The following is a 12,709-nucleotide window of genomic DNA, read 5'->3' as shown; positions in this document are numbered from 1 at the left end:
TTTTTCCAGAGAGAAACAATAACTTGAAATTGTCTTTAAAGTCTTCCCTATCAATAATAAATTTCATTTTCTTGTCTCTCTCGCCCGCAGCGTGTGTGTCTGGGAGGGTGTGCGCGAGGCGGGCGAGCCCCGTGTGCGTGTGCAGCGAGTGTGCGAGCGGGGAGCGTGTGTGCGCGTGTGAGTGTGCGTGCGCGTGGCGCCGCGTCTGCGGAGCGGGCGCCGCCGGGAGCCGGCCGGCGGGGGTCCCCGGGCAGCGGCGCCTCGCGCACGGAGCGGGCGGGCCACCGGGCCGAGGCGCCGGGCGGCAGGTGCGGCGGGCGGAGCGCGGGACCCGCTGGCGCGGGAGGAGGAACTCACTGTAAGTGCCTGAACTTGCGCGGGGCGGCCGGCCGGACCACGCTGGGGAGGGGGCGCGACGGGCGCGGGGAGGGGCGCGGGGTCTCCACGGCGGCTTCCCGAAAGGCGTGTACTGCGTCCGCGCGGCGTCCCCGGTAGAACAGGTGGGTAGCCGTGGTGACCGCGGCGGCGACTCTCGAGCCGGGGGCGGGGGCGGGGGGTATTTGTCATTTTCTACTCTGGGCGCTCCCTCCTCCCTCTTTCTCGGCTTTTGGGATTGGCCGCCGCCCCATGGACCGAGACTTGTTTCTCTCTGGGTCGCCCTTTTTCGGGGAGGGCGGAGGACGGTCGGGCCAGCGATTTGCCGCTGAGCGGGCGGCGGCCTCCTTCCCCGGCTCCGCGCCCTTGCCCTTGGCGCTGCTCCGGCTCTTGGCTGTGCGCACCCGGCGGCGCCGAGAACGAAACCCGCCGGTGGAAATTACCGTTTTAAAGATGGACATGGAGAGCGATGCCATTTAGTGGGAGATGTTTTGGGCAAAGAATCAATTTAACTTTGACTGACCGACGGTCTTGACTGAGTTAAATCTGCCACACACATACCCACGCACACCAATGAGCAGAGAGCCCTGGACACGCCGCGAGCGCCCGGACCCACCGGGCGCCTGGCCGCGAGCCCCGCGGGCGTGGCCCGGGTCTTGGTCCCGCCGGCGAGGGGAGGGCGCCCCAAGGTGAGGGCCGGGGTGTCCCAAAGCCCCGCCTGCTGAGCGACGGAGGTGACCCCGGCGCGGGCGCCCAGGCCCCCTCGCGCGTCCTCCCTCCTCCTGCGAAATCGCTCCCGCTCGGCAGCTCGGGCGGTACGACGCGGCGCATGCCTCGGTCCTCCGAGCGCACAGCCCGGGAGCCTCCCCACCCGCTCGGGCCCGCGGTCCGCTTCCGCCCCTATTTCCCAGGTTTGAGGCGCCCGCGGAGAGGAAAGTCGCCAAGTTCCAAAGGTGAAAATGGATTTTCGGCCGGGGCGGGTGGTGGAATGGACGGACCGGGCGGGGCCGGCCTGGCAGCCATCGACCGGCCGCAGAACGGGGCTGGCTGCCTCAGCCAGCAAGAAACAGGTGTTTGAACACGATAGCGGCCGCCAGTCAATTAACCCATTAAAAGCCCGCTTTACCGCATTGATTTCCCGGAGCGCGGAGGGGCTGACGTCCTGAAAGCCCCTTTGTGAAGGGCGAGGGCGTGGGGGGGGAAAGAGGCTGCACTGATGGCGCCCCCAGTTGGCGCACGGGACCCCCAACGCCTTGACCACCGCAGCGGTGCTGTCCAGGCGGCCAGGTTGGGGTCTTCCCTTGGGCTGGAGTTGGGGAGGGAGGGGTCCTGCTCTGTTCTACTCCAGGACCATGATCTTGTCACCCAGGTCCCTTCCCCAGCTCCCGCCTAGAGGTCCATGATGCCGCAGCACAGGCAGAAGTACCCTGCACCGGCCATTGTCCCAGAAAGGAGGGACCCAGGATTAAGGCCTGCTGAGACCCACTAGGAGAGGAACTCCACCCCCACTCCCCACCCCAGGTACTCCCAGGATTCCTTCCTGAGCTGAGTCTCTCCTGGAAGGGGCAAGGCAGGCGGGATAGCGTGGCCTGAGCTCCCCTGCTCCCTGAAAATGACATAAAACATCCAGGTGGCCTTGAGTTCTGGTCCTTTTTATTACTGGAAAGGATCGAGCAGAAGAGAGAGCCAGGTGTGGGAGTCAGCAGGTGCGGGGGATGCAGGATGAAGGCCAGGAGTGGGCTTGAAAGGGCCAGGCTTCCCTCTGAGGACCCTGGGAGGAACCAGGAGCATCTAGCTGCCCACCGTCTCCCAGCACACCAACTGAAGGAGGTGCTGGGGCTGTCCTCCCGGGGTCGGCCTACCTGCTCCCTGGCAGACAATCCGGTCTACCTGGAAAGGTGGGCAGTAGCCTCTCCTCCAGGAGCAAACGTGGCTGTGTTCTGAGGGTTCAACACAATTTTAGTCAAAGTATAAAGCAAGCATAGACTTTGTACCCTACCACCTGAACACCCCTTCTCTGCAGCCTGGTGGGGCCCTTTGTCCTTTTGGGGTCACTGCCCAGAGCTGCACCAGTCCCCGAAGGGAGAGAGAGCGCCCGCAGCCCGGTAGAGAGGTGGACTCTGCCTTCAGCTGGTTTTGCAGGAAACTATGTTCCCCCACTTTTTCCTCATTGCCCACAAGATTTAAGTTGCAGAGACTAAAACAAGCCTGTTTCTCTCTCTGATCTGCCAAACCTCCTTCCGTCTCATTTTCCTGGTGCCTGCTCCCCAAGTTAGTTAGCATCCCGTGGGGAAGGGGCATCCCTGGGGATGCTCTGGGGTCACTGCTGGTCCTTCTCCATCCGTCCTGTCCCGAGGCCGCCACCCTAAATAACGACAAATGAGTAACACTGAGGCCCACACACCCAGCTAGTCTCCAGGACTTCACCCCACGGGAGGGAAATGGGATTTTCCCTCTGAGGACAGCTGGTGTCTGTCCCCGCCAGGTGAGATTCCCAGCATTCCAGGGGAGCCAGCGGGCCTGCTGTTAGCTCCGATCGCAAGGCAGGGGTGCCGGCTTCCGGGCCCAATTCCGGGGCTGGAAGGGCTCAGCGGACCTCCTTCTGTGTTTGCAGTTTTCTGGAGTAAGCAACGCATGCAACTGAAAGGCCTGAAATTGTGTCAAAGTGATGTTTTAATCTCATTGAAAAGTGTATTAAAGGACAAGATGTAATTTATGTGCGATGCTTCGATGAAAGGAGAGATTGGAGTGGATGGTCCTTTCACTCCTGTGAACCCCGTGTCATGTTGATATTGAAGCCTGTGTAGCTAATCTAATTTGCAATGACAGGGACGGCCTGTAAGAGAAAGCATCTCTGATTTCACTTTATTTCTTTTCATATAGAAATTCCTTATGACTTGTCTCCTCTTGTGAGTGATGCCTTTTCTACAGTAGGCTAATGAGAGAATGTGAGACAGGGCTGTCTCCTGCTCCCCGAGGCTCTTTCCTGCAAACATCCCTGGCCACCGGCTCACCTGACCTCACCTGGACCGGGTGGGGTCGCTGCCGCGGCGGGAAGGAGTGGTTCTGGGCTCGGAGGAATGAACTTGTGCAGCTAGAGCCTGCTTGCCCGGCATTCACCTGCCCGGGCTGCTTGCCCCTCCCAAGGACCTGGGCTGTAGAATTTAGCTCCAGCAAATGTCCTGTATTCTCAGATCTTGGCATTCTGCACATTTTAATCTGAATAGTTAGGAAGCTCCCCCCATCCCAGAAAGTTTGGTCTCTGATGAGTCTTCACAGGAGCTTAGAAAACACACCTACTGTCGGAAGAGGGCCTTTGTGTTATTATCACATGGGACACAAGCATTCTTTACCAATAAAAACCTACACGCGTTAGAAAATTACAACTTTTGTACAATGTAACAAGGTGTATTCAAACTGTTAATTATGGGGGGTTGTGTAAATGAAACTTTACCAGTGACCCATTTAATTTTGTGGTAATTACTGACAAAATAAGACAAGGGTGAATCACAATGTGGTATATTTATCTTGAAGGAGACGATTGCAATGAGCGAGGTAGTTAAGCCAAGGAGTAAGACAAAATTTGCCGGGGGGGGGGGGAGGGGAATGCAGAAATATAAAAAGTACATAAAAACCATACTGTGAAATCATTTGGATTAAAACCGCAGAAAACGCGGGTCAGGTGGCCTCTTTAAAAAGCCCATCCAAATTTTAGAGGCGCTGGTGTTTCTCCTTAAAACCCAGGGCTGTGGCACTCTCCGGGGCAGCTGTGCGGACCGATGAACTTGAACACAACTTCTGCGGGTCCTATGGGCCAGCGGGCATGGGGGGGTACGGTGGGGGGATGGGGGCTCTCCCAGCCCGGCCTCGGCCCTGGGCCACACGCGCCCCGGGAGGACAGGCAGGCCGGCGCAGTGGCCGTGGTGGGCCAGCACGGGCCTGCGGGCACCGAGGGGAGGGGAGGGGAGGGGTGCCGCCGCCCCCCTGGCCCCGCTCGCTCTCCGCAGGTGCGGCTGGCGGCTGTCTCCTTCCCGGCTCCCTTGCGGGCCTTCCAGGGACAGCCGGAGGCCGGGACGCAGGACCCGAAGCCTTACTGGTCAAGCTGCGCGAGCGGCCTCAGCGTCAGGCAGTGGCTTGGCCCAGGCCCACTGGCCAGGCCACTGGGCACTAACCCGGGTCCCCACTCAAGCAGCCTTCTCGCCAAGTTGTTCATCAGTGTGGACATGAGAATGCAGGCAGCGGGCCATGCGCCCAGGCACCTGGCGTCCCGCGTGCCCACCGCGCCCCCAAAGCCGGGGACTGGCGACCGGTGCCCTTGACCCAGAACGCTGGGCCCTCCCGGCCGGCGCCCCCGGCCAAGCGAGGGACGGGAGCCGGGACCGCGCTCGCGTCTTTAAAGGCCGCCCAGCGAGGGTGTGCGTCAAAGCTGCGCTCGGCCCAGCTCCCCGCCAGCACCGGTTTGGTTTGCGCTGAGGGGGACACCCTGGCGGAGACAGCAGCGTCCAGGTGTACGGGGCAGGTGGCCGCGCCGAGATTCTGCTGGGAAAGTTTCCCACCGAAGGGCCAGGCCGGCTGAGAGGCAGGAGGACCCCGCGCTGGCGGCCTGGCACCCCGCGGCTGCCCAGCTCCGTGCGCTGGGCCCGCCGCCCTCCCTCCCGAGCGCCCGCAGCGCCGCCAGGCCGAGGGCGCGAGGCTCCCCTCGGGTCCCAGTGTTACCCTCCCTTGTCTTCTCTCTTTCATTCATAAACCTGGTGGCTACAGACGCAGCTTGAATATTGACGTCTCTCCCCCGACTGCTCTGCCGTTAACCCAATTACAGAATTCATCAAGAACTGTGCTGAATTATCTCTTCCCATACAGTATCAGCATTAGCCTAATTAAAAGCTATAATGTCTGATATAATGATTAAATCGTCGGCTCTGCTGTAGGGAAGCAATATTTTGTTTTCCCTTCAATTAGAAGCTGATTGAGGTTTTCAGAGCAGGTCAGCTGTGAAATTTGAATTATATGTGTGAGCACTGCTCACAGGATGGGCCCCTACTCGAAAGCTCCCAGAGATTCTCCAAATGCTTTCACCCAGAGAGCGAGGAGGCGCAAAACAACACGCACGCACGCGGGGCTGTTTGCTCTTCAGGGCGAATTCACGGATCTCCACGCTGGCGGCTGGAAAGAAAGCCCTGCTTCCCGCATCCCCCTTCCCGCGGACCCCACAGGCTCAGCACCGCACAGCCCGACGCTCCCGGCGGGAGGACCGGACGGGGGCCTCGCGCGCTCAGAACGGCTGCGAAGGTCCCCGGTCTGTGGCTACCCCGAAACGGCACAGATGCGGCTGGGAGTCCCGCACCGCGCAGATGCGGCTGGAAGTCCCGCACTCGCGGGCGCTTCTTTTTCTCCTCCGTCCTCTCTCCCCTCTTCCATGACTGTTTTTTCCCCTTTAAAAGAAAAAAAAATCAACAAAGAAACTTTTGTGCTACTTTGGCTCCTTTGGCTTTGTTTGGGAACAACGGGCCAAGTTAGCAGGGCCAGGGCGCAGAGGGGGCACCCAGGGCGCCGGGGGACCCGGGACAGACCAGCGCCCCCCGCGCGGCCCCCCAGACGTCCCCCGCGCACCCCGGCTCCAAAAGACCCGGAGGCGCGCGCCGAGCCGCGGAGCCGCGCGCGAGGCTGCAGGAGCCGGGAACGAAACGGGGCGCCGCGGCGGGGAGCGGGGCCCGGAGGCCCGCAGCCTGGAGGCGGCGAGGGCGGCGGCGGCCAGCAGACGGCGATCGCGGCCCGCGCTCCCGCGGCTCCGGGCTGGGGGGACGCGCGGCCCGCTCCGCCGCCTCCCGCCGCCGTCCCCCTCCAGCGGCCCCCGCCGGCGCCGCGTCCCTCCCGCCCCTCCTGGTCTGCGCCTCCTGCCGGCGGAGACGACCCCGAAGGCCTGAGCTGCCTCGGGTCCTCTCCTTCCCGCCGCGCCCGCTCGCTCCGCCGCCTTCTCCCCCCGCTCGCTCTCCTTCTCCGAGCACGTCTTCTCGCCCCGAATCCGGCCTCGAGCGCGCGGCTCCCTCCCTCGGGATCTGCCTCCCTCGACTCCGGCCTGGGCCCTTGGGGCGACGCCAGCGCCTGCAGAGCTGCGCCCGGGGCGGTGCGCCGAGGCGCCGACGCAGGGCTTCGGTCGGCGGGCGTCCGGGAAGCCGCGGCAGCCCGGCGGCAGGAGGGCGGCGGCGGCGGGCTGCGCGCGTCCCCGGGGCGGGGGTCCCCAGCACGGCCCGACTGCGCCGAGGCCGCGGAGGACGGGCGTTTTCAGGCTTCGCGGCTCCCCTACGGGGACCTTTCACTGACTTCCGTCCCCACCCCCCAACTCCAGACCCGACCGTCTCACCACCGCGCGGGGCTAAAGACTGTCTCTGCTACGGAAAGTCACCTCTAGGGGCCTGAAAGGTAGCTTTCCTGGAAGAGTGCTGGGGAGATTCTGCGGGGACTCTAGGCACAGGGACCCTCCCTGCATCCGACATCTCCTCTGAGCGCCAGCCACAGGGAGGGGGGCAAAGCCAGAGCCAGAAGTTTCAGTGACTCCACAAAAACAGTTCACTCTACTGGCGCTGGAGTCCAGTCATCAGTTTATTTGAAAGGCAAAGGCTTCTGTGTAATCGTGAAAATACACCGCATACACATATACGCACATATTCTGAATGTGTACACGCCCGCGTACACGTATGCGTGTATCCTGCCTGAACACGTGTGTGTCGACGCATGCACGTATCCTCTGTGGGCATGTATGCATCTATGTGTGCATATCCTGCGTGTGTACACGTCTCTGCACACGTGTGCACGTCCGTACACACATTCTGTGTGCACACATGTGCAGATACATCAGCCTACCTGTGTCTGTCGTTTCCTCTAAGGAGGCTCTGAATTTTCCTTCAGGATCATGCCCACAAGTTAAACAAAAGAACAGAAAGTAGCTTTGCTTTTCCGCACTCCCAGGCTGGTCTTCACTGGGGCAAAGACATGCAGCTAAGTCTCCGAGAAGCCGGAAGAGAAAATCTGGTCCATGGACAGCAAACTCATCCCCCCCACCCCCTGCTCGGGTCTGGGCCCTCACATCACTGGGAGGCCCTGCAGCCTGTCTCCAGACCCTCCAGGGCCTCTGAGACGCTCTCAGTCTGAAGGAGGCCCCTGCCAACCTGGGTGGAGAGTGGGAGGGAGACACAAAACTGGGGAAAGGAGGTGGTTTTTCAAACTGGTTTCTGGACTGTTTTCTCTCCCTTTAAAGAGTCACTGGGGAGAGGAGTCAGAAGGAGCAGGCCGGTAAGGCTCCCAGAAACCATTACCGGCAGGAGTCGGTATGACGCTCCTCGGTCTCCGTGCCAGGGTGGAAGGCACTGAGAGGTCTGGCACTCACGGCCCTGCCACTGCCTCATTGGCACAGGCGGCTGCTGCCAATCATTTCTCCCTTGGCAACAAGTTGCACCTGCGGCTCTGGTTTAATGCTTATGCACGTGGGCACCCATAGTGTGTGCGCCCACTTGGGCCCAGGGAACATCTCGTCACTAAAAAGGGCTTATGGGGTGCGCCCCAAACGCTAAGCGCTAGCAAGATCTCACACAAGGCGAAACCATTGACCACCTGTTTAGATGCTCTGGAGAACAAGGGTAACATCGTATTTGGAAACAATTTTCAGGACTGTGGCAGAAAGAAACCAGACCATTTCAAAGTGGGCTATCCAAGTTCCCCAAAGCATAAAGAAAGCATTCCAGCAATGCTAACCGGAGTGCAGGGTGTTTATAAAATAAATTGCTCCATTGATATGGAAAATAATGTGCCAAGCCTGACTCACACAAAGCATTTTCAGGGGGTCTTAGGCTATTTAGTTTAAAATCTAAATTGAAAAGCAGAGGAAAAGAAATCTTTCAATTGCTAAGTGGATAATATAGTTTATAATTTGTAAACCATTTCCTTTATTTCAGTCTTGCTGACTTTCCATAACACACTGGATCTCACTGCACACCCATCGTCTCCTAAATTATCAGAAGAAAAACGAGGCTGTAGCATTCTTAAACCATGTTCTTGTTCCTTTTTTTGTTCACGCACAATGTAACTGATATTTGGAGGTAGTGCATATACAACAGATCAAAAGGTTTAACAAACTCGATTGATGAAATGAGAAGGTAGTTGCAAACCAAGTTTATAACCTAGATATTTAGTGAAAAACAATACAAAATGAAGTTTCCTTTCTAATATAATTATGTATTATTTGATGAGTTCACTATGAAACGCTGAATGGCCTGAAACGGAAGCAGTTTAATCTGCAGAGACCGATTCGCAGTGGCTACGGCAGCGACCTTGAAATACTAATAAGCCTACAGCACCCATCGCGGTAACTGAGAGGAGCGGAAGGACGACTTCTGCACCCTGGACAGGCCAAGGGCTCGGGGTATTCACAACCTCAGAATTTTTTCTTAAATGGGCGGGTAGGGTGTCAGGTAGTCGCGGCCCAGCCACCTGAACACCCCATTCGGACGCCTAGGGCCATGCCCATCCTTGCACGTTTCCTTGGACTACAAGACGGTCAGTCGCGCCGCTTTGCGTCGGCCCCGCTTTACCCACCCTCGCCTCCAAACACCTCCCTGTCCGGGGCGCACGGACCCCCGCGCCGAGCACACTTGACGGGTGCTTGGGATCCACGGATTCCCTGTAGGAAGTCTCTGGGCCACTTGCTAATCATTCGGACGGAATCAGCAGCATGGGCGCAATGGCGGGGGCTTGGAGGTTGGGTTTGGAAACCTCCCCTGCGTCCCCAGATGGAAGACACTTTAAAGTTTGGGAATTCTAACCGCAAGGGGGGCCTTCCTCCTCCCAAGAACCAGGCCTTCCGTTCGCACAGTGTAGGAACACGGCATCTGCCGCTCAGTCGGGAGGCCCCACTTTCCCCGCTCGGTGTCCAGTGGGCCCCGCTCCGCTCACAGTTTTCACAGTTCTTAGGCAAACAGATGCGGTTAGACTCGCTCCAGAAGAGCGTGGGAGCCACCGTTCTTTTGCGATTTAAACAAACTTTCTCAGCTGTTGTTGAGTTGCTGCTAGATTTCAGATAGATCTGTTGTTTCCGAGCCCCTGGCAATTTCTTTTCAGGAGGAAGAAGCCAGATTGAGAAGAGTACGCGCCGAGAACCCCCAGGCTCCTTAAAAGACCCTCAAAAAAAAAAAAAAAAAAAAAGTTCAGGGCCGATGCTAACAGCAGCTACGGAATCAAGTCTGACAAAACGCCCGCCCCCTCCTTTAGGGGAATTCTTGGGGCCTGGACTGGGAAGGCCTTCCTACGAGAGGGGGCTCTGGAGAACTTCGAGCGCGCGGCGGCGGAGCAGGTACCCCTGGAAGGGTCTCACAGGAGAACCCGGGCGGGGCTTTCGAGTTGCACATCTCAGACGGCCCCCAGCTACCTCTGGCTCCCGGGGGCGCGCCCGTCCCTCCGAGGCCTCGGGCCCAGCTGGGGGTGAGGTTCCCGCCGCGGTCCCAACTTTCCCCTTCCCGGCAAGCGCAGGGTTGGCCGGCGGGGGTGCAGAGGCCGGATCTCCACTGCCCTCGTTTACGCAGGCTCCGGGCTGTATCCCCTCCCCACCCCCCGCCCCTCCTCCCGCTCTTCCTCCCGCCCCGGACGATTCTTTCTTCGGCTCCGCTTTTAAACCCAACCTTAATCGTTCGCAGCGCGCGGGCGGGAGAGGCGAGGAGGGCGAGCTCGGGGTTCGCCGCCGCCGCGCGCGCTCAGGAAGCAGCGTGGCTGTGCCCCCCCCCAGGCCTCCTTCCCCCTCCTTCCTGCCCCTGCTCCCCCTCCTTCCTCCCCTCCTCCCGCCCCGCCGCCCGCGCCCCGAGCATCTACTCCCTCCCCACGTCACTCGCCAGCGCGCCATGCAAATCACCGCCGCCGCCGGCTCCCATTGGCCGCGGCGCGCTCATTTAATGGCAGCCCGGGCCCGGCGTATGGCTGCTGGGCCCCGCGCGCCGCCGGCCCCGCGTGCGCCTCCGCTCCGAGCGCACGGCCTCGGGCAGGCAGTGGGCAGCCAGTCCCGGGCTCGGCGGCCCCGCTCTCAGGCCCTCTCCGCGCGCCTGCGCTCCCGGCGCTGCCCCCTGCCCCCCTCCCCAACGGCCCCCCTCCGCGCCCCCCTCGGCGCCTCGCTCCCCCCGGGCACCTGGGACCGGCACATGCCCAGCGCACGCGGCACGCCGCGCCGCTAGAAGTTGCAGCCCCGGAGTTGGGAGGCCGCCGAGGACCCGGTGCAGGAGGAAGGAGGCAGCGCGCGGCGGCGGCCGGCGAGGAGGAGGCAGAGAGCCCGGGGCCAGGCCCCGCGCACCGCTCGCGCCCCGAAAAGTGGAGCTGCAACTTGGCCCCGACTGCACCTGTTTGCACCGCTCAGCCGAGGCGACCGGGCTGCGGCGGCGGCGGCGGCGACCCCGGCCATCGCCCCTCTCCGGCGAGTGGCTGGAGCACGAGGAGAAACTTTGCACCTGGGAGCCGGACCTGCGCTGAGTGCGTGTGTTTTTGCCTCTTGTTTTGTTGTCATTGCTTCCTCCTCCCCCACCCTTCTCTCTGGCAGGACTTCTCCCCCTCCCCACGTCTCGCTCCGGTCCACGGAGCTCCTCTCCGTCCTCCACCTCCCCCCCGGCCGTCTATGCGCCTGGCCCTCCCCGCGCGGTGCCGGTGAACCCGCGGGCCGCCCCGATGTACAGCATGATGATGGAGACCGACCTGCACTCGCCTGGCGGCGCCCAGGCCCCCACGAACCTGTCGGGCCCGGCCGGGGCGGGCGGCGGCGGCGGCGGCGGCGGCGGGGGCGGCGGCGGCGGCGGCGGCGGCGGCGGGGTCGCCAAGGCCAACCAGGACCGGGTCAAGCGGCCCATGAACGCCTTCATGGTGTGGTCCCGCGGGCAGCGGCGCAAGATGGCCCAGGAGAACCCCAAGATGCACAACTCTGAGATCAGCAAGCGCCTGGGCGCCGAGTGGAAGGTCATGTCCGAGGCCGAGAAGCGGCCGTTCATCGACGAGGCCAAGCGGCTGCGCGCGCTGCACATGAAGGAGCACCCGGATTACAAGTACCGGCCGCGCCGCAAGACCAAGACGCTGCTCAAGAAGGACAAGTACTCGCTGGCCGGCGGGCTGCTGGCGGCCGGCGCGGGCGGCGGCGGCGCGGCCGTGGCCATGGGCGTGGGCGTGGGCGTGGGCGCGGCGGCCGTGGGCCAGCGCCTCGAGAGCCCGGGCGGCGCGGCGGGCGGCGGCTACGCGCACGTCAACGGCTGGGCCAACGGCGCCTACCCCGGCTCGGTGGCGGCGGCGGCGGCGGCCGCGGCCATGATGCAGGAGGCGCAGCTGGCCTACGGGCAGCACCCGGGCGCGGGCGGCGCGCACCCGCACGCGCACCCGGCGCACCCGCACCCGCACCACCCGCACGCGCACCCGCACAACCCGCAGCCCATGCACCGCTACGACATGGGCGCGCTGCAGTACAGCCCCATCTCCAACTCGCAGGGCTACATGAGCGCCTCGCCCTCGGGCTACGGCGGCCTCCCCTACGGCGCCGCGGCCGCCGCCGCCGCCGCCGCGGGCGGCGCGCACCAGAACTCGGCCGTGGCGGCGGCGGCGGCGGCGGCGGCCGCGTCGTCGGGCGCCCTGGGCGCGCTGGGCTCGCTCGTCAAGTCGGAGCCGAGCGGCAGCCCGCCCGCGCCCGCGCACTCGCGGGCGCCGTGCCCCGGGGACCTGCGCGAAATGATCAGCATGTACTTGCCCGCCGGCGAGAGCGGAGACCCGGCGGCGGCCGCGGCGGCCGCGGCGCAGAGCCGGCTGCACTCGCTGCCGCAGCACTACCAGGGCGCGGGCGCGGGCGTCAACGGCACGGTGCCCCTGACGCACATTTAGGGACGCGGGGACACTGCGGCCCGCGCCCGCGACGCGCCAGAGGAGCGCGCGGCCCGCCCGAGCGGCCTTGCTTTTGTACAGACGTTTCCACGGTCTTGTGAAGAGGAACACACTGGCCGCGAGCGCGGGCGACGCACGCCCCCGGCTCGCCTTCCCCGGAGCTCGGGGGACCGCCGGGCGCTGACGCAGCCCGCGGCTTGGACTGACTTCGGTGTTTCCTTGAGACTTTTTGTACAGTATTTATCATTCACGGCGGAGGCAGAAAGCGTTTTCTTGCTCGAGGGGACAAAGCCCAGACCCAGGGAGAGGCGACTCCAACTTCTCCAGCCCGGCCGGCGCGCCCGCTCTCATCCTGCATCGCTTCCTGCCGGCGTCTGGCGGCCCTAGACCCGGCGCCCGGGAGCTGCTCTCATTTGTTATCGATGTAGTAAGGCAGATCCAAACACGA

General features: G+C 62.6%; 1 protein-coding gene across 1 annotated transcript; it reads left to right on the top strand.

The window, feature by feature from the left end:
• Window positions 1–11,070: 11,070 nt before the first annotated feature.
• SOX1 (SRY-box transcription factor 1) lies at window positions 11,071–12,261 on the top strand (the record flags this gene model as incomplete). Its single annotated transcript, XM_080799262.1, has 1 exon — window positions 11,071–12,261. The coding sequence occupies one exon, from the start codon at window positions 11,071–11,073 to the stop codon at window positions 12,259–12,261; it is 1,191 nt and encodes a 396-aa protein (XP_080655388.1).
• Window positions 12,262–12,709: the final 448 nt, after the last annotated feature.

The sequence above is a fragment of the Martes martes genome (genome assembly GCF_963455335.1).
Source record: "Martes martes genome assembly, chromosome: 3".
Classification (NCBI taxonomy): domain Eukaryota; kingdom Metazoa; phylum Chordata; class Mammalia; order Carnivora; family Mustelidae; genus Martes; species Martes martes.
This window is presented reverse-complemented; position numbering and strand designations above follow the sequence as displayed.